Source organism: Dermochelys coriacea, chromosome 14 (genome assembly GCF_009764565.3).
Source record: "Dermochelys coriacea isolate rDerCor1 chromosome 14, rDerCor1.pri.v4, whole genome shotgun sequence".
Lineage (NCBI taxonomy): Eukaryota > Metazoa > Chordata > Testudines > Dermochelyidae > Dermochelys > Dermochelys coriacea.
In genome coordinates this window covers 2,516,010-2,542,785 of record NC_050081.1, presented here as the reverse complement: position 1 = coordinate 2,542,785, position 26,776 = coordinate 2,516,010, and the positions used below count along the sequence as shown (strand labels likewise).

General features: G+C 42.4%; 1 protein-coding gene across 7 annotated transcripts in view; it reads right to left on the bottom strand.

Annotated features, from left to right (window-relative positions):
* RPTOR (regulatory associated protein of MTOR complex 1) overlaps positions 1-26,776 on the bottom strand; it is a 323,167-nt gene that overhangs the window by 163,207 nt on the left and 133,184 nt on the right. For all 7 annotated transcript variants that reach the window (XM_043496352.1, XM_043496353.1, XM_038371215.2 and 4 more), the window contains one exon: positions 21,371-21,546. In XM_043496352.1, coding sequence (XP_043352287.1) covers positions 21,371-21,546 — 176 coding nt within the window. The remainder of the gene's footprint in view (positions 1-21,370; positions 21,547-26,776) is intronic.

The following is a 26,776-nucleotide window of genomic DNA, read 5'->3' as shown; positions in this document are numbered from 1 at the left end:
GTTGCAAGGATAGGTTCCTGGGTTAGTGGTTCTGTTGTGTGGTTGCTGGTGAGTATTTGCTTCAGGTTCGGGGGCTGTTTGTAAGCAAGGACTGACCTGTTTCCCAAGATCTGTGAGAGCGATGGGTCGTCCTTCAGGATAGGCTGTAGGATCCTTTATGATGCGTTGGAGAGGTTTTAGTTGGGGGTTGAAGGTGATGGCTAGTGGCGTTCTGTTATTTTCTTTGTTGGGCCTGTCCTGTAGCAGGTGACTTCTGGGTACTCTTCTGGCTCTGTCAATCTGTTTCTTCACTTCAGCAGGTGGGTATTGTAGTTGTAAGAATGCTTGATAGAGATCTTGTAGGTGTTTGTCTGAGGGGTTGGAGCAAATGCATAGAACTTGGCTGTAGACTGTAGACAACGGATCGTGTGCTGTGGTCTGGATGAAAGCTGGAGTCAGCTAGTGGTTCTTTCTGATATTCTGCGCCTTCCCTCCGAAAGGACCTTAAATTGAGAGACAATTTCTATACAGGGACCCCCTACAACCATTGCTGAAACATTAATTCCTATGGGATGAAATTGCATGGCAATACTGTCCAACGGTGAAGAAAAACACCATCTCCAAAATGCAGGGGGAATTTAAGGAGGCAGAATGTAGCTGGAATTTGACTGAGACACTTGGATTAATGCCCCCATTCATATAAAGAGTGCCATGGGATTTTATAACTACATTGGCCAGGGCCTCCGATTTATGTCTCATCCAAAAGATGACCACACCATTCCCTAAAAACATGCTGCAGCCATTGTGCATTCATTCACTACTTTCTCAGAAAGAAGAATGCCATCTTTTGATTCACCACCACCAATTTATGCCACATCAGGTATTTTCTTTGGAGGTCTCCCATCCAAACACTGACCTGAACTAACCCTGCTTAGTTAGTGAAATCTAATAGAATCACTGAATAAGGCAGTCTAGCTGCAGGCCATTGAGAGATGAGTATGAGTGCTCAGCACTCCCAGTCCCTTACAGTACACACTATAGGAGACCAAGAATTGAACCGTAGTCTCTTGTCTAGCAGCACAGGTCACTTGCCACAAAGCAAATGGATCCTTTAGCTTCTTTTCTTGCAAGGAATTCTGGCAGATGGTTCCCACACATCCCCAAGCATTCAGGATAGCGGAGTTGGGAAAATTATCACTGTGTCAAGCGCTTCCTTCTATTTCTAAAATAGGAAAATAAAGTGCACCTTTGAGGGTCAGCTGTAAAAAGGCATTTCCCCAAATAATATACATTACGAAGCTGTCACTAAGCACTTCCTTTGGGAGCTTTTGGCAATGAACTATGGGCAAGACATAAATAAGCTTCAGATTTCAGATATTTCAGTGGTGCCTTCGGCTTCCCAAAGGCAACTAAATAATGAATAAAAGCAGATTGCATTTGATTAGTAAGGGAAACTCCCTTTCTCCAACACAACCCTGCAGCACAGATCTGTTTGGTATTCAGCATAAGGGAAGTAGCACAGCAAGTGCTTGCGGCTTTCATGGAGACAGAGCTGGGACTGCTACAGCACTGCCACTGTACTTCAGAGGAGATTAATGCAGGGAATGCTCTGAGCCCTCTTTTAATGAGGCACCACCATTTCCCTGCAAACTCTGAAATAGGCAGTCTAATTCACCAAACCCCCATTTAAACTAGTAATGGTCCCTCTCTATTTCCTCACTCAAAAGTAGTGATTGCCCAGAAAGTATGTGTAGAGGGTAAGGAACATTCTGTTTCTATCTGCAATACCAATCTCACAATCATAGAATCATAGAATCATAGAATATCAGGGTTGGAAGGGACCCCAGAAGGTCATCTAGTCCAAACCCCCTGCTCAAAGCAGGACCAAGTCCCAGTTAAATCATCCTAGCCAGGGCTTTGTCAAGCCTGACCTTAAAAACCTCTAAGGAAGGAGATTCTACCACCTCCCTAGGTAACGCATTCCAGTGTTTCACCACCCTCTTAGTGAAAAAGTTTTTCCTAATATCCAATCTAAACCTCCCCCATTGCAACTTGAGACCATTACTCCTCGTTCTGTCATCTGCTATCATTGAGAACAGTCTAGAGCCATCCTCTTTGAAACCCCCTTTCAGGTAGTTGAAAGCAGCTATCAAATCCCCCCTCATTCTTCTCTTCTGCAGACTAAACAATCCCAGCTCCCTCAGCCTCTCCTCATAAGTCATGTGCTCTAGACCCCTAATCATTTTTGTTGCCCTTCGCTGTACTCTTTCCAATTTATCCACATCCTTCTTGTAGTGTGGGGCCCAAAACTGGACACAGTACTCCAGATGAGGCCTCACCAGTGTCGAATAGAGGGGAACGATCACGTCCCTCGATCTGCTCGCTATGCCCCTACTTATACATCCCAAAATGCCATTGGCCTTCTTGGCAACAAGGGCACACTGCTGACTCATATCCAGCTTCTCGTCCACTGTCACCCCTAGGTCCTTTTCCGCAGAACTGCTGCCGAGCCATTCGGTCCCTAGTCTGTAGCGGTGCATTGGATTCTTCCATCCTAAGTGCAGGACCCTGCACTTATCCTTATTGAACCTCATTAGATTTCTTTTGGCCCAATCTTCCAATTTGTCTAGGTCCTTCTGTATCCTATCCCTCCCCTCCAGCGTATCTACCACTCCTCCCAGTTTAGTATCATCCGCAAATTTGCTGAGAGTGCAATCCACACCATCCTCCAGATCATTTATGAAGATATTGAACAAAACGGGCCCCAGGACCGACCCCTGGGGCACTCCACTTGACACCGGCTGCCAACTAGACATGGAGCCATTGATCACTACCCGTTGAGCCCGACAATCTAGCCAGCTTTCTACCCACCTTATAGTGCATTCATCCAGCCCATACTTCCTTAACTTGCTGACAAGAATGCTGTGGGAGACCGTGTCAAAAGCTTTGCTAAAGTCAAGAAACAATACATCCACTGCTTTCCCTTCATCCACAGAACCAGTAATCTCATCATAAAAGGCGATTAGATTAGTCAGGCATGACCTTCCCTTGGTGAATCCATGCTGACTGTTCCTGATCACTTTCCTCTCCTCTAAGTGCTTCAGGATTGATTCTTTGAGGACCTGCTCCATGATTTTTCCAGGGACTGAGGTGAGGCTGACCGGCCTGTAGTTCCCAGGATCCTCCTTCCCTTTTTTAAAGATGGGCACTACATTAGCCTTTTTCCAGTCATCCGGGACTTCCCCCGTTCGCCACGAGTTTTCAAAGATAATGGCCAAGGGCTCTGCAATCACAGCCGCCAATTCCCTCAGCACTCTCGGATGCAATTCGTCCGGCCCCATGGACTTGTGCACGTCCAGCTTTTCTAAATAGTCCCTAACCACCTCTATCTCTACAGAGGGCTGGCCATCTCTTCCCCATTTTGTGATGCCCAGCACAGCAGTCTGGGAGCTGACCTTGTTAGTGAAAACAGAGGCAAAAAAAGCATTGAGTACATTAGCTTTTTCCACATCCTCTGTCACTAGCTTGCCTCCCCTTCATTCAGTAAGGGGCCCACACTTCCTTGGCTTTCTTCTTGTTGCCAACATACCTGAAGAACCCTTCTTGTTACTCTTGACATCTCTTGCTAGCTGCAGCTCCAGGTGCGATTTGGCCCTCCTGATATCTTTCCTACATGCCCGAGCAATATTTTTATACTCTTCCCTGGTCATATGTCCAACCTTCCACTTCTTGTAAGCTTCTTTTTTATGTTTAAGATCCGCTAGGATTTCACCATTAAGCCAAGCTGGTCGCCTGCCATATTTACTATTCTTTCGACTCATCGGGATGGTTTGTCCCTGTAACCTCAACAGGGATTCCTTGAAATACAATCACTTCCATTGCACAGAAACATGATGTCTCAAACAAGCAGCTGTGACATCACTGCAGGAATCCATGAGGATGGGCTAGAGGGGAAAGCCATTACATACAAATCTTTTAGTAACCACCAGTGATTAGAAAGAAAAGGCAGAAAGATGCTGTCAAGGTTCCTTCCCCACTCTGAACTCTAGGGTATAGATGTGGGGACCTGCACGAAAGACCCCCTAAGCTTATTTCTACCAGCTTAGGTTAAAACTTCCCCAAGGCATAAAGTCGTTGCCCTTGGATTAGGTAAACGCTGCCACCACCAAGACAAAGAACAGGGAAAGGACCACTTGGAGTCCTATTCCTCCAAGCCCTACATCCCCTTTCCTGGGGAAGGCTTGATAATAATATGCTCACCAGTTGATACAGGTGAACACAGACCCAAACCCTTGGATCTTAAGAACAATGAAAAATCAATCAGGTTCTTAAAAGAAGAATTTTATTTAAAGAAAAGGTAAAAGAATCACCTGTGTAAAATCAGGATGGTAAATACTTTACAGGCTAATCAGATTCAAAACAGAGAATCCTTCTAGGCAAAACCTTAAGTTACAAAAAGACACAAAAACAGGAATATACATTCCCTCCAGCACAGAAAATTTTACAAGCCATTAAACAAAGAAAACCTAATGCATTTTCTAGCTAGATTACTTACTAACTTTACAGGAGTTGGAGAACTTGCATCCTTGATCTGTTCCCAGCAAAGGGTATCACACAGACAGACAAAACCCTTTGTCCCTCCCCCCCTCCAGATTTGAAAGTATCTTGTCCTCTCATTGGTCATTTTGGGTCAGGTGCCAGCAAGGTTACCTTAGCTTCTTAACCCTTTACAGGTGAAAGGGTTTTGCCTCTGGCCAGGAGGGATTTTATAGCACTGTATACAGAAAGGTGGTTACCCTTCCCTTTATATTTATGACAGGTGCACACAATGGTCAAATGGACTTTTAGCAAAACACTATCCTGTAAGTTTGCTCAAGAGTGATGGGAGCTCTAAAGGTTTACTGTTATCCAGAATGTTTTAAAAAACCAGAAGCACACTTAGCAAAAATTATACTCTGTATGCATGTTTTAATTCATCAAAGCACTACCACTTAGTGCAGTAATTGCAAGAGATCTCTCCTGACAAACAAGGTCTGACTTGCTTAGCGTTCGACTGGGAAACATCAAGGAAAACCAGAAAGAAAGGTGGTGGAGGAAGTGATAGTACTTTTCTTTCTGATTCAGTACTGATCTAATACCCTCATATGGTGTTAGGGTGCACAACAGGAGTTTACATCTTTTAGATAAGAAAGTCAAAATCAAAGTTCTGATCACATATCATGAAAGATCTTCTGGTGTTACTTGAAAGAGAAGGGGTGGTGTTCTTCTGGATGTCCTGTCTTCTTTTCAAGCAGACAATTAAATTTGGCTTCCCTAAATTCCTCCTACCACTGTAAATGGATACAATGTTGTCTTTCTGTCCTGCATAAAACTCTTCAGTAATGTTGCTGTGAGATATGCAGCTGCAGCACTTCACCTCAGAGCTAGCTGCATTTTAGTGGTAAGTAAAGAGATCACTGTGTTTAGGTTCAGAGTTTGAGATCCTTTAAGATGGCAGATGCTACAGATAAATATAGGCTAATTGTAAAAGTCTGAAGATTTGGAATTGGAACAAATTTATCTTGTTTAACACCAGTCCTACAACAGCTAAACCCAAGGCATGCACTTGTCTTTCTTCTACTGCTACCCAGTACAGTTCCCAAAAATGGAACCAAACCCTGGGTAATGTACACTATTTTGTAAGTTTTGTTTAACTTTTAACATACATTTAAATTAAACCTTTCGCTACATTTGCAGTCTCCTGATGCTTTCATTTTTGTTGTGGACTTCTCTTAAGTAGGTAACCTCTCTCAGGATCTGAAAGGGCCAGTTTTCCTGTTTAAGACATATGCAAGTTTTCTGGATCACTCCCAGCAATTTCTCCTGGAAGGTCAGAAACAAACATCTTCTGCATTTATATGAGTTATAAAAATCCCTCATACTATACATTCATGGAAGGGAAGAACAGCCCACCGATTTCTACCGCACTACTGAATGGGAGGGAAACGAAAAATAACGTTAGAGCAGCACAAAGTACCTAGCAATTTTTATCAGAAGTGACAACTTTAGCAGTCAACCCTCTTTAAAAATACAGGATTATGGAATCATGATGAGAGCAGGATCACTTAGGAGTTCAACAGTTTGCTCAAGTGCATTTTATACTGCTAAACCATGCAAAGCGTCCTCATATGTATCATTTCCAAAATCAGTCTGTCCATATTAGAGAGATCTGAAACGGATGTTATTGCAGACCTTTGAATCTCTCATTGCCTGGTGGCATGACGCCAAGTCCTGACTCTCCTTCCCTAATGCTAGTAAAAGAAGAAATCAGCTCATCCTGGTTCTTGCAGAGGTGAAAAGAATTTTAAGCAGGATTGGAGAAAATAAGATATGCCCAAAAAAACCAGAGCTCCTTTTGTAATCAAAAGGCACAAACAAAAAACCCTCCAGTGCATTTCACAGATTTTATTTGAATAATGTATACATTCATTTATCTTTCCCTTTAGATCCCACTGGATTTTTCCCTATAACAAAATGCCACTCAGAGCTGGGCACTCTGTAGTTATCACATTATTTCTTACCAAAGATTAATTGATCTATATCCATCCATTTTCCTTAGCTCCTCCCAAGCATTTATGGATTTGTCCTCAACACCCCTGAAAGGTAGGGAAGTATTAATTATCCACTTCTTATAGATGGGGAACTGAGGAGCAGAAATTAAGTGACCTTGAGGACAAGGTCACAAATGAAGTCCAAGTCCCAATCTTCAGAGTTTTAGGCCATTGTCTTAACAATAAAACTAATTCCTTCTAACCCAGCCCATGTTCAAGTTATCTAAAAAACATCCTTTCCTGACAAAGATCTGTTCTTCCAAGTGCCAGGCTCTCCTTTCCCATGACCAAATACATTTAGAAACAATTCTGGGTTGTTCCAACCCTACTATTCAGAGAGCTCTACTGTCCAGGTGCTATATACCAAGTGGTCTTCTTTAGTCTTAGTCATTTCTATTTCAGTCTATAGAAGATCACATATCCTAAAATCTTGTAAAACCCTAATGCCCACTAAATAAAAATCCACACCCCACCTAAACCTCAAATCTCCTTCAATAGATAGGGTTTGTGATGCCTCCTAAAGGTCTACAGATTTGGGCTATTGTGGAAGTGAGAGAAGGAACCATCATGGTCAGAGGGATCCAGAGGGACCTAGACAAATTAGAGGATTGGGCCAAAAGAAATCTGATGAGGTTCAACAAGGACAAGTGCAGAGTCCTGTTCTTAGGACGGAAGAATCCCATGCACCGCTACAGACTAGGGACCGAATGGCTCGGCAGCAGTTCTGCAGAAAAGGACCTAGGGGTTACAGTGGATGAGAAGCTGGATATGAGTCAACAGTGTGCCCTTGTTGCCAAGAAGGCTAATGGCATTTTGAGCTGTATAAGAAGGGGCACTGCCAGCAGATCGAGGGACATGATCTTTCCCCTCTATTCGGCATTGGTGAGGCTTCATCTGGAGTACTGTGTCCAGTTTTGGGCCCCACACTACAAGAAGGATGTGGAAAAATTGAAAATAGTCCAGTGGAGGTCAATAAAAATGATTAGGGGACTGGAACACATGACGTATGAGGCGAGGCTGCAGGAACTGGGATTGTTTACTCTGCGAAAGAGAAGAATGAGGGGGGATTTGATAGCTGCTTTCAACTACCTGAAAGGGGGTTCCAAAGAGGTTGGATCTAGACTGTTCTCAGTGATACCAGATGACAGAACAAGGAGTAATGGTCTCAAGTTGCAGTGGGGGAGGTCTAGGTTGGATATTAGGAAAAACTTTTTCACTAGGAGGATGGTGAAGTACTGGAATGGATTACCTAGGGAGGTGGAAGTGGAATCTCTTTTCCTAGAGGTTTTTAAGGTCAGGCCTGACAAAGCCCTGGTTGAGATGATTTAGTTGGGGATTGGTCCTGCTTTGAGCAGGAGGTTGGACTAGATGACCTCCTGAGGTCCCTTCCAACCCTGATATTCTATGTTTCTATTGACACCCCCATGCCAGCCATTCTCTCATACCAAAGACACTGCAGCCTGAGAGCCTCCACTGAACTCAGCTGTGCTAGCACTGCATAAGGAGAAAAGCAGCTCTCAGGCAGGCAGATTCCTAGACATTAAGGACTTCAGAAGGTCAGGACCAAGAGGCAGCCAGTAAAGATCCTGGAACGGGCAGTCTCAGGTTTATGGCATTTAAACAAAAAGGAAGCTGCATTCTGCACTAGCCTCTGTTTCCAAGGTGATTTAAGGTGTAGTTCTACCTATTGCAATAGTCTACTCTTGAAGTGAGAAAAGCATGCATGACAGCAGTGAGATCTGCGCCAAAGTGAAAGGATTGCAACCTCCTGATCAGGGACCGCTGGAAACAAGCCAGCCGGGTCGCTACAGATACATGTACATCTAACATCAACTTGGAGTCTGACAATTGTCAAATGGCAGACATATGCCCTTATGGGGCGGATATCTCTGGTTATGTCCTCCAACCTACCAACATCCCATCAGCCTTTTCTGAACTGAGACTCAGCCAGCTTGTTCTCCTGATGTTACCGGAAACTGGGAAAGAGACTCAACCCACCACACTGTCTGCGAGGATAACAGGAAGAGAGAGCATGAGTGTGGAACGGAAACAGACGGAACACACTTTCCCCTACGCCTCACCACTTATCCTCCCAACCACTTTATGCACCTAGACAGGATGGAAAGAGGTCCCTTGAGACCAAAAAAAAAAAAAAAAGTTATCTGACCCAGCACTCTGGCATCTCTCATTTCTGTCCTGTTAAATTAGTATCCAGGTTATGTTTTGGACCCTTTCCTACAGCTCTGTATGCTTCTCTACTTTATCTGAGTCCAAAGATATAGTCAGAGTCCACTTCCCTGTGGAAAGACTATAGAAAGAGGAGCTTTCTACATACTATTAAGAACACATTCTCAAATAGCTGAAATTGGGAATGAAGACATTTTAGACTGTGAATGCTCTAGGGCAGGAGATGCGTCTTTCTATAGTACGATGCTTAGCTCATTCTGGTAACTAGTGAAGAATATCTGTGTACTAGTAACAAATCCTTTTTGGTTCTTCAGCCTAACAAACTCTTTACAACACAGTAGTTTGGCTCCCAAGAACAGCCTTACAGTGCACTTTGATTGTATAGGTTGACAGATACTAATTAATTTCTCTTGCAATACCAACACTGCACATTACTTCATGCATAAGCAGTTTTAAGAAAATAGTTCATGATGGTGGATTCACAGTACTGCATGCGGTCACAAAAGAGACACCTCTGAATTCCTTCCAACTCCTGGTGTATGTGTGTACATATAACTGTCTTTCTGTGTCCCTGTTGGACTTCCTGTGTATCAATGCAAATATGCTTTGAATAAGTCAAGAATATCCAGAAAAACCAACTCCCAATGTCAGAATCACTCTCTCTTTTTCTCTGTGGTCACTACTGTAGAGCCACAGCTGGGAAGTCACCCTATAACCCTCAGGAAGTCCCACATGCACAAGCATCCTTAAAAAGCCACACCAAAAAAAAACAAACTCCACCATATAGAACCATTTTGACATTAACATGGGTCATCAGCAGTGTTGAACTGTTAGATCCACAGAACAGACTTGTGCCACTTGGGCTAGTACCAATGGCTGTAATATCCTCTATGTGGACTGGCCACTAGAGGGGGATGAGAGAGAGACTTTGCCAGTGGGTTTCACAGATATTTTGCGACAGCAAAGGATGCTGGGACTCAAATCTTGGGTTCTATTCCAGGTTCTAGCGGAGGTTTGTGCCAGTGATCCTAGATCTTTCTGCACTCATTTCCCTCAAAGCTTGACCTCTTCTACCCCATCCCCTCCAGCCTGCACTTCCCAGCCCTGTCTCTCCGCCCCAGCTCCTCCTTCAAGTCTCCCTTTCCCGTTCCTCCTCGTTATCCCAGTCTGTCAGGATTTCCACACACACACACACACACACACACACACACACACACACACACACCGCCTCCAGGAGCTTCATCCAATCCAAGTCTTCTGCCCAACTCCCAGTCCCAGACTCTTTACCCCAGGTCTACTCCCTCCACCAAGACACATGCCAACCTCCCCATCCCCAACTCTGACTACTGTCCCTCTGCATTCAAGTCTGGTTGCTTTCTCTTCCTCACTGCCTGAATATCAGCAGGTGGAACAGTACAGAGGAGACAGTCTCCTGGCTCCCAGTGACTGCCCAGCACCAGGAGCAGCAATTGCTGGAAATTCCTGCTCAGCCGCTACATCCCTGTGCTAGAACATGCTTAAGTGCACAGAGAATCTTCAGAGTGTTTAGCTACCAAACTAACAAGTCTCTACTCAGCATGTGCAAACAAAGATTTTTCAAATGCTTATAACTTGTCCAAATTTGGCAAATTTTCACAGGAACAGCAAAAGGTACATCCCCGACACTGGGGAGTACCCCGTCATAGTGCAAGGCCTTGCTCTACAGCACATATGCACTAGAACTTCTCAATAAAAGTGCTGTAAGAATTTTTTTTAACACAGGCAAAACAAGGTACCGTATAGAGTGGAAATCTATCAACTTAAATTTGTTAGTCTCTAAGGTGCCACAAGTACTGCTTTTCTTTTTTTCCCCTAATCTTGTTCTCATAAACAGCTAACGCATTTTGCTGAAACTTTCCAACAAAATTCATCCTGAGGCAGACACCCAAAATGTGTATTTCAGCTCAAATGGTTAAGTCTGGCACAGTTATATGCAACTGAAGACTGGGTCTTATATTGGGAAGTGTTAGGCAGTTTACTCTAGGCGGTGCTACAGCTCCGATTATAATTAAGATGCAAACCAGTTCTCTTCAACATAATTGGTTACAATAAGATCTGTCTTTGAAAATCCGCCTTTCCCAATTTAGTAAGGGGAACATCCATGTTCTTGTACAACCTTCCTCTGCAGTTTTTTCAGTCACTGCTTTAAGAGCCCATTTATAAACCTCATGAAAATTTCAAAGGTGCTCTGACGTAAACACTCCTTTTTCTTTCCTCCTTCCATATGTAAGGGATCTCTCTTTGTTCATACAAGTTGAAGGGTTTATAAGAGAGAAGGCAATTTCTTGTAATTTGAAAGAAAGCAGGAGATTATCTGGCTCAGTGTTTACATTCTTAAATGGAAGAAAAAAAAATTTTTCAAGAGCTGAACCAATTACAGAGAAGTTTGCTGGCACTAGGAGCAGTTTGGTGCAATGTGAGTGTTATTTTGGATGTTTTAAATTAGTTGTCTTCAGTTTTTTCACGATCTAGAGCAGGGAATGTGTTTTACATGAGCCTCATAGCTTTTCAGTTTAAAATCCCAATGTAACAAAGGGGTTGGCCTTGTGGAGCTAGCTTTTTCTTTTAAAAAAAACTCCACTCGTTTCTTTTTTTGCTGCACTGCTGACTGTACAAGGTGCAGCTTCAACAACTGACTGAGATTTGTGATTATACATCTGAAAAAACTCACTGCAGCTGGGTCCTACAGGCTGGAAGCCTGCACTGCAGTTCCCCACAAACTACTCACCAATCTTTTAAGAGAGATTAACCACCACTATCCATTTCCTCTCCTATAAGTTTTGTGCCAAAACTGTTGCCCTAAATTGAAGCAAGGCAATCAATACTGTTGTACTAGTAATGCCCAGGACCATGGCAAGTGAACCTGTCAAATGGTTTTCACCAGTTATTTCCTAGATTTCTCCCTCTGCCTCTCAAATACCAGTGGGATTATCTAACCAATCCAATCTGCTTCTCTCCCCCCTTTCCGTCTCCTGCTCCTTTTTAAAAAGGATCTGTTTTAAAACACCACTGCATATTGGTTAGTGCTGGGCACTGCAGCACAAGAGCCCAGTTTTGAATCCTAGTCTTCCCTGTCCTGGCCAGCTAGACTGGGAGTACTATTGGGAAAGTATCCCACTCCCCACAATTCACTGATGGGTGGCATTAGTGGAGTTTCTTCAGAAAACAGAAATCCAACCTAAGGTATGAAAATGTAAGTTTCTACAGGCAGCACTTCGGAGATTTAATTGGCTTCATTTTGCTGCTTGCACACAATGGAATAGCAAAGTTAATAGGGGGGTCACGGTACTGACACCCATCAGCCCTTGCTGATGAGCGAATGGAGCAAATCCAACAAAAAAAAAAACCCTGTATGATGCCAAGAAATTCAAGAGCCCATAGCAGGGTATGGGGGGAAGATTCACTAGGTTAACAATGCTAAGTGCCGTTGCTAACTTGCCAGGTATAGTACCTTCAGCATCAAGAACAGTGGTAGAATGGAAAAGGGCTTTACTCTGCAGTGGGACACAAGCGGAGGAGCAGCAGACATGTAAAAGAGACTTTCACTCTGCGGCAAGTTGAAAATGGGTCGCATAGATGCTTGAAAATGCTTCCTGCCGGTACTGAATAGTCATCAGAACCCATGATCAGCACCTATAGATTTAAGAACACTTTAAAGGAAACTGTCAGATTTAAATTCATATAAATAAGTTTCCTTACTTGTATTACTAAAAACTCATTACTTTATTAAACACTGATTTTTATTTTTTTTTAAAGTAGGCAAGTTGTTTAGTTTGTTTCAGCTTGGTCAACTCAAATAGGTTAGTCTATTTCCTATATATTTAGTCAGTGCTTAATCAATTTCACTTCAGATTCTCATTCAGTGAATGGCACAACGGCTGCATATTTCAGGATGTTTCTTTAAAGCACAATTTTTTTTATTTTTATCTTTTTGCTGAATTTTAATCACAGAAACATCACATACACACAGATCCTTGTGTCCCGTTAGGCCCATTCAAAAGCTTGATTGCCACTGGTTCTTCCGTCTTTTCTTAGAGGAAAAGAAAGGAGTTTTAAAAGTTTACTATCACTACTTGATTTGTAAAGAATTCTCTATTCTGTGTTACAACTGCAGTATCTTCATGACCAACTTTTCGCAGAAATGAAGTTTAAGTGATGATTCAAGATTTAATACCAAAGCACTGAAGGTTCTATTGCCCATATTATTAATGGGTTTTCATGTGGCCATGTGACAAGTACTGACATTTAAATATGAGCACTTCAGCCTGGTGCGAGTTTAAACAGACCTCTTAACTCTTGTGACAAGAAGAATATGCAGCGGATGGCTCTCTTGTGAGGAAGAACATATTAAGAAATGGTGGGACCTCACCTAGAGAATGATTTGCTGGCAACAGCAAAGGGGCAGCATGGCTACACTTGCCATAAGGAAGCAAAAATAAAACACACAAAATTAACAGTACGTCATGCCGTAAGAGAATATGAGTACTTGTGGCACCTTAGATACTAACAAATTTATTTGAGCATAAGCTTTTGTGAGCTACAGCTCACTTCATCGGATGCCGTAGATCACGAAAGCTTATGCTCAAATAAATTTGTTAGTCTCTAAGGTGCCACAAGTACTCCTTTTCTTTTTGCGAATACAGACTAACACGGCTGCTACTCTGAAACCTGTAAGAGAATAGTTACGGTTGCCTATTTACAGGGCAAAGCACATTTCACATTATACTTACATATTTGCAAACAACAAAGCAACATCAAAAAGGGCATTTAAAATACTTTTTTAAAGCAAAACATTTCAAAGACAATGGAGCCAACGCAAGAACCAAGGTACAGAAATAAACCAAAATCATTTTCAATTCACATATCAAACATATTCACTGCAGGAACCAAAAAGGGAAAGCAAAAGAAGTGACGGGCTAGTTTCACAAAACAGGAGGAGGTAGTGTGTTGATTCTTTTATACCTAGTAGTCCAGGGCACTCAGCTGGGATGTGGGAGATTCAGGTTAAAGTCCTCACTCTGGAGCAGAAACCTGAACTCAGTTCTTCCCCATCCCCAAGTGAGTGATCTAGCTACCAGACTAGTGGCTGTTTTGGGGTGGGTCTCTCTCCCCATCTCTCCTGTTAAAGCTGTTAAACTTTGTATAAATAATTAAATGTTCATTAGAGCAAGGACTTGAACTTGGATCTGACACATCCCATGTAAGTACCCTAACCACTCACTATAAGCCATTCTCACTTGCTCCCTCTCTGGCCCAATGACTATTCAACAATTATACACACAGTAGAACACTTCAACAGCTGAGACTGAGAAAGATCCATGCTAGAATACCCAGTAGCTTCAGGGCACTTCCCAGGAGGGATAGAGATCTGGTATCCCTGCTCCAGAGCAGGGATTTGAACCCACATCTTAAGTGATTTCCCTAACCTCTGAGCTACTCGGGGATAGCAGCCCCTTTACCTCATCCTCCAGAGGTTTTGTGAATCTAGCCTAAATTTTTTTTTTTTGGGCTGAAACTATTTGAGTGAATAGCTTTGGTTGAACCAAAACTTCATTTTTTGGCAAATAAACTATTTGTCAGAAAAATCTTACCCAGCTCTACTTCAAAGGTAATTTAATCTGACACTGACGGACCAAGATATGCACGTGTGAGAAGGTCCAGCTGGAAGAGTTACAAGTTATTTTATTTACAAAAATACTGGGGGCTCTTTTCAGTGTGAATTCTATTCAGACCAAGGAAGCTACCTGGGAAGTGAATGATGCTGGAGAAAGTCAGATTCTGATTAACTTTGTTATTATTTATTATTGTTGCTTATTCTGAAAATGCTTTGGAAGTTGATTGGAATAACCAGGCCTGAATGCTCTTTTGTAATCTTCTCTTCTATTCTGCATCAATCTTACCCCCAAATTTACAAGCACCATTTTTGTTTCAGACCCTACTATGACAACTGCATACACTCCTTCTCTGGGCTGAAGGGTGAGGGAAGAAGACAATGAGACAGAGAGGAGATGAAAGAGAGGATTAAGAGTGGCTGTGCAGCCATATAAAGCATCTATACAGGACATTAATAGTGGCAATGGCAACATAAACTAAGTCAGGCAAATCTCTAACAAAAAGTGCTTTCATACTGTGGAATCAGGATGCAGAAGGGATAATGAAGTACTGGCCCCTGGACTCCTGAAATCCAGTAAGCCCTTGCAGTGGGGTTGCATACGAGTGCTAGGGCTGTTGGTGTGGATTCGTTTTTAAGAACACACGGTAACAGATAAAAACTGGATTGACCTTGTGTGAACTTAGTTTAACACTTGTAATCATGAAAGAGCCAATTTTTCCCCAAAGCACACCATGCTTCTCTTTCAGCGCTTCTGAGAAAGGAAGAGCTGGTGAGTAAGATTACTGTATTGTTCTGCCTACAGTGTGCTCATTTTCCGGACCACTCAAGATGGGTTCAGCAAATCCATGCGCACACTGTAGAGAAAATGGCTTGTGCGCATCATTTAGATGGTGCACCATTACTGGTCCAAAAATATTTCCTGTCATGTCACTCCTTCACACCCACCCCTTCATGTCTGAGCGAAACCCCAACCCTTTGTTTTCTGTTTGGAAAAGAACAGTTCATCAAAATGCACTCCTCGACGCTCACTCTCACCATTTTCAATTCCACTATGGCACTGGCTATACTGCATGGCACAAGAACCTTACGGCCAGTTCCTACCAAAGCTGCCCATACAATTATTTCACGGGGGCTCTTGGGATTTCACTGGATCACAGTCAGCAAGTGGGTAAAACAGCTCTGTATCAAATACCATTTTGTAAAATGGCAAAGCTACTTGTGTTAAACACAGATATCCTATCTCCTTCCATTGCTAGAAATCCCACTACTTTTCAGTGGCCACAGACAAAGTAAAATCATAGTATAACAAGAGGAAGCTAAGCAAACAGAGTAAATACGTCAGAAATCTGATTTAGGTCTCTGTTCAATCAATCAGAGCAAAAATACATTTGTGAAAAGAACTTTCATTTAAAAATCAGCCTGTGCAGACTAAAATACCATACTTAGTAATCTTCATGGATCAAGGCCTTATCTTTTCCATTCACCTACCCGCTGTTCCCTCCCATATTCAGAACAAGTTAACTGTTCAGAAATCTCCATACAGCTTGGAGAAATTGAGCCTTCAAGAATGTGTTTTGCATACCATGAAATACACTTGCAGCTGCAGTCCCCAAAGTATTCTCTGAACTACAGAAATATGCCCCCAATGACATGCTGTTTGAAACACTGAATATTGAAACTAAATTTAAATATTGTTATTGTTTGTTTGCTACACTGTATTGACTCAGGCTTTCGTACTCATCCCTGTATTATTCGCTAACTTCTCATACACTAGATGTTGTCAAAACAAATTTAAATCATATACAAATTATTACGGTTGTGGCACAAAGAGCCAGCATTCCAAGGAAAAGACTGATGCATTGTCTAACTCATGCTATTATAACATGTTTTCTAACATGTTGGGGGTGACAACATGATGCCAGAAGTACCGTCTTTCTAAGGATATAAAAACAAGGCCCTTACCACTTGTAGTCATTAAAAGACCTTGTGACATGTTCAATTTTATAGCTGTTTGCTCTGGTGCCCTGCCAAATTTGGGAAGTTAAACTGTCTCCTTAAATAATGCTTGCACTTTCCATCCTACATAGTGTTTACTTTCGGTCCTAAACTATTGGGTACTTGTTGTTTGAATTGTTAATGATCATAAAAATATTTCAGCGGTGGGTGAAGTGCTTCCTATATATAGTATATAGTGCATTTTGGGATGGCAAATGCCACAGAAACAACCCTAAGACGATATATTATTAGGTAGGGGAAACTTCTTGATAACAAAACACGGTGCTTTCAAATGGATCTGAGCATGCTGCTTTCAAAATGCTCCGGAAGTCCAGCCAGCTCAGGGAAAGGAGGGATGGTTGAGCCTCTGGAGGGCAGTCCTCTCCTGATATATTGGCTCAGTATGCATCAGACTGGGCCCCAAAGCACTTGCAACTGAAAATTTGCTGAATTTTTGCAGACCTATTGGATTCCATTAGAGGAGAAGACCCAAGTTTGTCCTCAGGTACGTTTTATCCTGCGCACACCCCTATTCAGGTAACATGCACCTCACTCTGTAGCTTTCACACACACACACACACACACAAGTTACATAGGAAGTCATGCTGAACAATTATTATTTGAATGCTCAGAAGTACTATAGGAAGCTACAAGCAGGGAAAAAGCCACATTGGAGTTGATTTGTAGGTTATATTTCTTGATAAGTCATGGAAATCATTTGGAGCCCTGGTGCATAAAGACATTAAGGAACAGTAAGCAGCAATTTTTCTTCCCACACTAACCAATAAAAAAGGAAAAACCGTAAATTTTTTACCCCAAATTTATTTTCCTGAATTACATTAATAACTCAAGTGTACTAAGAGCTCCCAGGTGGCTAAATCGGCAAATAGTCTCAGTTCTTGCCTATGTAAGTGTATGTGCTGGAACTGGCTGAATGGTTTTCTAAAGGCTCAGAATGAAAGGCTCCACACAAAAGACCATCATCTTTTATGTACCCTTCCCCTATCCTCTATACACATTAAAGCTTTAAGACACTGCTTTAATGTCTCTTCCAAATACAAGATTTCCAAATGTATTGACCTGCAGAATCACAAATCTTAACAGCAAACTTCTCTGCGGAATATGGAGCATATCCTCCTTTGAATACACATGCAATGAAGTAGGGTGTTTCCTAACTTCTATGTTCTTGACTTTGCAATGTTAATAATGTTCTTTTAATGTAGGTTTTTGTAGGTACATTTTTGTAATGTAGGTTTTTATACAGAGTGTGCCAATACCACTCAACTATAATACAGGAATCAATGTATTTCTGAGGGTACAGGGTTTGGCATCAATGAATATGAATTCTTACAGTCAAATTTCTATGCCTCACTTTGAAGTGGTATAATCCAAACCTCCATCTCCCGATGTGCAGTGTCCTATTGTTCAGGACAGCAATTATCTGTTAATAGCAATACCATTTTAAAATATTTCTTTGGAACTGTATTTTTCTGTTCATAATCTGTAGCTTCTCTCTGGGTTTCCTTATATATGGAAAGAGACTTACTTTTCACAACATAACATTCTTTTTCACCTTTAGGGAGAAAAATATATACAGGCAACATTTGAATTTGACAGTGGGAGACCAGGTCCAGGATGGCAGTATCCACGGGATTTCAGTATGCCGGGCAGGTAAAGTACTGAGGCTTCTAGACAGCCCAGTCATCCAATCTGCAAGCACCTTGTCAATCACCGGGCTAGGGGCACTTCTGCCCCCTCTTCTGATCTCACTAAGTCACACCCTCGGGAGTTCAGCTTCTTGCCTGTCCTGGGGTGAAAACCTGTAGTTCTCCCATTTAGACTGGAACCCAAACTATAGTATCCTGTGTCACAACTCAGCAGACCCAACTGGACTTGGAACCCTAAAGTCTTCCCTTCAGAAGCTGTGGCCAGTGGTTAATACAGTGACCTTTGGTAAAGTTTCATCTTACCAAAAGGAACATAGCAGAGATTAAGACCAAGGATTTTAAAACAATAAAAGGCCTATATGCACGTGTATCTTACCTAGAGGCTTGCCACCTCTTTGCAGACACACTAGGAAGGTACATCTTTGCTCCAGAGCCCTGGCCTCTGGGGTCTTTGTCTGTGAGACCTACTTATCATCTGTAGCTCCCAACAATGCCCTCACCCTACCTTGAGAATGTTGTTTGTCTCCCTGAGGAGCTCTTAGTCTTGCTTCTCGGGCTTTGGGTGCTCCTGTATTGACCAGCTGTGATCTTACCCCTTGATACCCTGTTGAGCTCAACAGGGTTTGGAGATAGGACTTCAAAGTGGAGGGGTCAAGTATTGTTCCTCAAGTGGGTAAATGAGTGGCAGTCTGAAGCTAAATATGAATTAAACCCTTATAGTAATACAGTACCCCTCCTTACAACAGGAAAACCAGACAAAGAAAGTGCTTTATTTGTTACACAGTAGCCCCAAATCCACCACACACTTCCTGCTGGCTGGGCTAAGCCATTACAGTGGCATCTCTAGGGAACAGTTTCCCTACCACACTCGCAAATAAGCCTGAGAATGTCAGCCATTCGCAAAAGGAAGGTGAGCAGCAGGCTCTTCAGTAACAAAAAATAAACTGCGACTCCACAATGATGCAAGTGTGAAGAAAATACCTGGGCCTCACATGGATCAAATCAGGGCCACATGTGACAAGGGCGCTATCAGCTGTTTTCTAGACAAAATGCTTTCATCTGAATCACAGAATATCAGGGTTGGAAGGGATCTCAGGAGGTCATCTAGTCCAACCCCCTGCTCAAAGCAGGACCAATCCCCAACTAAATCATCCCAGCCAGGGCTTTGTCAAGCCTGACCTTAAAAAATTCTAAGGAAGGAGATTCCACCACCTCCATAGGTAACGCATTCCAGTGTTTCATTACCCTCCTAGTGAAAAAGTTTTTCCTAATATCCAACCTAGACCTCCCCCACTGCGACTTGAGACCGTTGCTCCTTGTTCTGTCATCTGCTACCACTGAATAGTCTAGATCCATCCTCTTTGGAACCCCCTTTCAGGTAGTTGAAAGCAGCTATCAAATCCCGCATCATTCTTCTCTTCCGCAGACTAAACAATCCCAGTTCCCACAGCCTCTCCTCATAAGTCATGTGTTCCAGTCCCCTAATCATTTTTGTTGCCCTCCGCTGGACTATTTTCAATTTTTCCACATCCTTCTTGTAGTGTGGGGCCCAAAACTGGACACAGTACTCCAGATGAAGCCTCACCAATGTCGAATGGAGGGGAACAATCACGTCCCTCAATCTGCTGGCAATGCCCCTACTTATACATCCCAAAATGCCATTAGCCTTCTTGGCAACAAGGGCACACTGTTGACTCATATCCAGCTTCTCGTCCACTGTAACCCCTAGGTCCTTTTCTGCAGAACAGCTGCCGAGCCGTTCAGTCCCTAGTCTGTAGCAGTGCATAGGATTCTGCCATCCTAAGTGCAGGACTCTGCACTTGTCCTTGTTGAACCTCATCAGATTTCTTTTGGCCCAATCCTCTAATTTGTCCAGGGCCCTCTGTATCCTATCCCTACCTTCCAGCGTATCTACCTCTCCTCCCAGTTTAGTGTCATCTGCAAACTTGCTGAGGGTGCAATCCACGCCATCCTCCAGATCATTAATGAAGATATTGAACAAAACTGGCCCCAGGACCGACCCTTGGGGCACTCAACTTGATACTGGCTGCCAACTAGACATGGAGCCATTGATCACTATCCTTTGAGCCCGATGATCTAGCCAGCTTTCTCTCCACCTTATAGTTCATTCATCCAGCCCATACTACTTTAATTTGCTTACAAGGATACTGTGGGAGACCGTATCAAAAGCTTTGCTAAAGTCAAGCAATAACACATCCACTGCTTTCCCCTCATCCACAGAGCCAGTTATCTTGTCATAGAAGGCAATTAGGTTAGCCAGGCATGACTTGCCCTTGGTGAATCCATGCTGACAGTTCCTGATCACTTTCCTCTCCTCTAAGTGCTTCAGAATTGATTCCTTGAGGACCAGCTCCATGATATTTCCAGGGACTGAGGTGAGGCTGATGATATAGAACAGCACAGAACAGCTTGAAGCCTAATTCCCTTAGTAGGTTAAGGACTAATATGAAAACCAAAGATCAAAGCAGAACATACTAGAGACCAGTCCTCCTAACTATACGTTTATTTCAACTCAATTCATCAAAGGGCGTTGGGCTTTTCATTCTGGGGCTGCAATTGGAATCTTAACGGAGAATCAAGGAAATGAGCTTTGGTGGTCTCCTTCTGTTCTTTGGTGGGTACCGAGTTCATGTGGATTAATTCACCAGAGCATTCAGAACTCACAGGACACTGAGCATGGTCGCTATCACAGAAGTTCCCCGCGCAGTGCATTTGTCCAGGGCAGGTGTCTTCTTTGTTCTCCCACATCATCTCTCTACTGTTGTGCAAGAACTTTGCTCTTGTACAGTTGGACCAAGCTTTTGTAGCTCTCTGCCTCTTCAACTTTCTATGTCATTTCAAAACATCTTTCTTGTTTTTAACTCTTAATTTCTTTCACTGTGCTATTAACACTACTGTAGTATTTACCGCAACCCTACAACATTTGGGATATAGTTTGTATGAAAGATAACTTGCAAGTTAAAGTTGCATTGTGCTGTATGGTATTTCTGCCCTGTGAAAAAGCAGATACCTTTAATTTCCAGTAGAGTAAATCCCTTAATCTGAGCAAACCCAAGTATCGAGCTATTAAAATGTAATACACAGAAGATAAGAATATTTTCACCTTCTTGGCTTTGACTGATAAGATGCTGTCCCAGGTGTGCTCTTCAAATCCCTGTAATTCAGTACGGCAGAGGAACTTTAGTGTGGATAAAATATCTGGATCAACAAGTCTATCAGTTCAATAGACAAGCGTTGCAGACCATGCTTTTTCCCCACATAACAGGTGAGACACTTACCACCTCAGAGCAATTTTGATTGGTGTAGTAAGGCATGATGTGAAAAGGTCAGCTGGCAGGTCAGGGATCATAGGTAGCAATTCATTGGCTTCGCATGCTGCCAGCTGAATGCAATTCTTCATTGACGGGGGCAAAGGCATCTGAGCAAGTGGATGATTAGGGTTAATTGCAGCAACCTTGATGAGAGATCAAAAGAAAAAGGCATCAGTCAGAGGACTTAACCATCCAGAAAAATAAATCTGAAAACAGCCTGCTAAGAATTGCCAAGGCTGAATGCGTCACCATATTCAGCAATGATTAAAGTAGTAATGGCACTGATACAGCTATATCAGGAGTGAACAGCTCAAGTGTACATTTGCAGCCCGTGTCATTTGTAGTATTTCAATACAGTATTTAGTAATACAACCAGCAACTTGGGACACAGAGATTAAACTGTTGACCACCACTTCACAGGATTCTTAATCCACAAGATTCTTCCACCTTTGAATCAAGCATTGTAGAAATAAGTCTTGTGAGCTATTGTGCTACCTGAGAAAAAAGTTTAACAAAAAATATCTTTTTGCAGCCTACTCTCACCAGCTACAGAGTGGTGAAATAGCTTAGAACTGAAAGAAGGAAAGGCAACTGACTGCTTTAGATGGAGCTCAGAGTCATGAGGGCTGAGTATCTACTGCTACAGTCCCCAGTACTCTCTTAACTGCTTCCATGAGAACTCTTACTTCTGAATAGAGGCCACACTGAATGTATGTGGAGAGTATTGCCTAAGGAAAGGAGAAATGCAAAAGACAATTGCCTAAATTAAAAGGGGAAACGTCTGCTCTCTTATGGGGTGAACGAGAGACAGGGAGTGTGTGGTGTCAGGTCAGCAAAGGTACTAGTAGGTGCAGCTTGCAAGACAATATTAGAAAAAGGGCAGGGGACAGACAGAAGGAGGACAAGCGGCTGTCTCTCCCCAGAATTGACCAGAAATACTATGAGTTGCAACTACTGTTCAGAGCAGTCAATACCAGAGCAATTGTATTACAGCAAGTCTTTTCTGCATCAACCAGATGAGCTAAAACAATGTCAGCAATGCCAGACTGCTCTAAACAAGAAATTAGTTCCTAGGTCTACAGCGACAACCTTGCTAAAACTTATGATTGGTTTGGGAACAATCAGCCATCAATTCTGAGTCACAAAGAGAGATTGGTGAGTTAACAGATGTGTCAGTGCTGCCTTCACACTAGCTGTGCACTGGTGGAATACATTAAGCTAACAGCATTCCTGCAGCAGCAGCCAGGGAATAGGATTGCATACATGCTATTCAATTCCTTCACTCCAGGTCCTTTGTGGGAATCAATTTTTAAAGAAGCGAAGAGTAAGCAGCAGAGTAGGATGCCATGTGAGCATGTGCAGGGTTTTGGTAAAAGTAGGACAAAGCCTGGTGTGAAGGAGTTAACAAGGTCTGGTCTACACTGATGGGCTGCGTGCCGAAGGTTGCCAACCCCTATTCTACACTGAAGGGCTGCAGTGCTGCACCTGTGCTGCCGTAGTATAGACAATCACGAAAGCTTATGCTCAAATAAATGTGTTAGTCTCTAAGATGCCACAAGTCCTCCTGTTCTTTTTGCGAATACAGACTAACACGGCTGCTCCTCTGAAACCTGAAAACAATCTAGCTGTAGCATTTACCTTCAGTTTGTCTGTTCAGACATCATCTTGTAAAATGGAAATACTGTGCACCAGTAATTCCAGGTGTGTTTTTAGAATTACAATGGCACTAGCAATTAAGAGTGTGCTATGGGAGAGTTTTCAGAGAACTGATTATATGGAAAGTGTAGGTATTCCTTTCAGTGTCTTTTTTAAAAAGGTAGAGACACAAACACTAGCTTGTGTGTGTCTACAACACCCTTTCAAACGTCCAGAATTCTGAACCCAAATGTGCGGGAGGCTTCTTGAGTGAACAGGACTGGAAAATTGCCCTATCAATAAGGCTACGATTATGTCATGGAGGTCACAGAATCCGTGACTTCCAGAGACCTCCAGGACATTTTCTGCCCTGGGGCTGGAGCAGTCAGCAGGCAGTGAGCCCCCAGCAGCTCCTAGCCACTGGACAGCAGGGGAACCCTGCAGCTTCCAGCCCTGCAAGCAGTGGGGGGATATTTTTAGTAAAAAAATCAGACAGGTCATGGGCTTCTGTGAATTTTTGTTTATTATCTGTGACCTGTCTGTGATTTTTACTAAAAATATCAGTGACAAAATCTGAGCCTTACCTATCAACAACTTGAACTACAAACAAAAATGAAGTAGGGCCCTTCTAAAAGTGATTCATCCAAATCTGCTATCCTAATCACCAAAGACAAATGGCTTTTGCAGGATTTCACTTTTTTCACACTGAGTTAGGCAATACACTAGCCTTTTGCAATACTTCTATACCAAAGTTTATAATCTTGTTTAAATCAACAAGTGTAAATCAGTTTGGTGGTGTCAGCAGAGCCCTTTGTGAAGGTGCATCCGTGTTACATACCCACTACATAGTTCAGTACAACTTTCCACCTCTGCTGCAGAGAAGCATAGAAAAGATGCATTAGGAAAGTTGTGGAGGGGTTACAGATTTATTTCTTTTTTTTTTTAAATTTAATCTTAGGAGCTGCTGCATCATTCATACGAGTTTCTTGCCTTTATCCTAAATGGCTGCCACCTCCCATTGTTCTCAATCAGATGGGCTGCCCTCAGCTAAGATGGATGTCATCTCCCTACATCCTAAAAAGAGCTGAACCTATCCTCAAACCAATCCCAGGACCTCTGATCATATTTACTACACTTCTCTAATAACCTAAACTTTATCTTTTAAATATCTCATGTTATAACTAATTTTTAAAAACAGATATTTTAAATAACTACAGGAAGGGATTTGGGGATAGTGGACAGGATAGAGGAGGTTTGCCCTTTATAGATTTGTAAATACAGAGAATCCAAAGAGCTTTAGCGATGATAATTAATTCATTAAGGAAGGATGTACGCACTGGGTATCCTCAGTACATGGGCTCTTTAGGGGAACACGTTTAAATGAATTTTATACTGGCTGAAATGTGCTGAATACTGGAAGCCTCTAGCCATGGAGTATGCATGGCTTGGGTAACAACAGGGCAAGCTTCTCTTATGCCATTCCCTATCAATGCCCCTCAATTTTGATCAGGAGAATAGCTCATCCTCTTTGGTCTGTTTAATCCTTGAGTTCTCCACAGAGATGCCCAATAAGGGAATCTAATCATGAGAAATATAACAAGAAATCTTGGCCATTAAAATCTGGAACAGGAACAACCACCAAGCCAATATAGGGTATCAACTTTTGGTAACTGCCATCCTGGTCAGATTTAAAGCAATGCCTTAGAGGTGAAAGCTTTGGAATTCCCTGGGCTATCCAGTCCCTCAGTACAATCATTCCTATTGCAAAGCAACCATGAAGAAAAAGATGGACTTCAGCCGACAAGTAGGAGCCTATCTTAAAAACACAGACACACCTTGCAAACTTGTCTTTATGGCTAAGGATACGATTTAGTCATGGAGGATTCCATCAGTTTACTGGACCTCCGTGACTGGTTTGTCTTCAGCTATCAGCAGCTGCCAGCAGGGATGGAGCCAGGGCTAGGCTCCCCCCGCCCCATGGCTTCAGCCACAGCCAAGGCTGTGTGCCCCCCAGTCTCCCCCCCCGACTGTGGCTGAAGCCAGGATGGTTCCCCCCCAGCCACCCGTGGCGGTGGGGCTTGGGCTTTCAGTCCCTCCTCATGGGGCTCCAGCTGTCATCCTCCCTTCTCCCCCCTGCTACTTTTAGAGTTACAGGCAGGTCAGGGATCCCATGAATTTTTGTTTATTGCCCAAGACCTGTCCATGACTTTTACTAAAAATAACCATGACAAAATATTCACCTTAATTATGGCATGCAAATAACTGATCCTAAACCTGCTTAGAAAGATGCTGGTGCTTTATTATAATACAAGGAATTTACCCCTAATATACTGAGAATAATGGCTCACGTTTCCTTAATTTCTGAGCTGTCATCATCTTCCCTCATTCGCCACCTCCCCAGTACACATACTAAGCTGGTGAGAACAGACAACTTCACAGCAAAATTGTGTATGTTCTGATCACAAGTTTCAGTCAACAAAAAACAACTGTCTTTACTGAGAATGGGGATGACACCATAGGTACAAAGAACAATGGAAAATCCCTGCTATATCAAGTCAATAATATTGCTAACTTCTAGAGATTTTAATTATCAACTAAACCGAAATCCCTAGATACTTCTGTGAAATGACAAATCAGTTGTTTTGGACACAAATTATAGCTGCCCAAATTAAGCTACTTGTATTCAGTTTTGCCACTTGTGAATGGTGCACTTGCGAGAAAGAAAAAGGAACAGGTTTGTAAGTCTCACTCCTTGTAATTAACACAAAGGGAGACAATACATGTATTTTAAACCTCTGTTATTCCAGCCTTTTATGCACATAAATCAAAGGCAGGCCCTCATGCAAATGCCAGGAAAACAGGTCTTTATGAATTAATAGGCATGTTTAAGTTAAACTAAAGGAAGGCCTTTGCTTTAACATGGAGGCTGGAGGTTGCAGTTTTTAGTTATTTCAAATGCTGGCCAGACCTTCTGGTTTCACAGAATTTCTATAGTTGTCAGAATCCTCATCCCTGCAGAAGACATTAATGCAGCTACAAAAAAAGGAGTAATTGCTTCCAGCAGATGGTGGATTAGGAAAATTCCCCATGATACGTCATGCCATTGCCAGAAATCATCCTGCTGCTCTAGCATTAAGCTAATTTTTGGAGATTGAAGTTCAAGATGGAGAAATAAAACAAAACAAAACAAAACAGAAGTTCCTCAGCTCTCATTAGAAGTAGTTAGTCATGTACCCTATTTGAGGCAAAAGGAACATACACACCCACAGCAGAATTTAATTCCTACACAAATAGAGAACAAAACAGGGTAAAATGCTGTGAAATTCAAACAATAAATGATGCTTAAAATAGAAAAAAGATTATATAGTCTGTAGAAAAACACATCAAGAAGTGATGTTTTAACCCTCATTTCAGCACAGCTCAAAGAAGGCCTTACAATGAGTGTAGACCCCCCCCTTTCTATTTCTCCTTTGACCCATAATTAGATGTTGCAACTGTCACAATTTTAAGGAAAATTCATCAAAATTAACCGGCCTATTGCTTTGCCACAGTTCTTACAGTACACTAAAGCACCTTGCTTAGTTCTCCAGAATTATGGTATATTTACATACACTCACAGAACCCCTGGCAGTTTGTTAATTAGATAATTAAAAGCTATTGCTGGGTGCTTTACTCTCAGAACAAACCATAGGGAGAGATCAGGGCCGAAGGAAATACACACACAGGGTATTTTCTGAA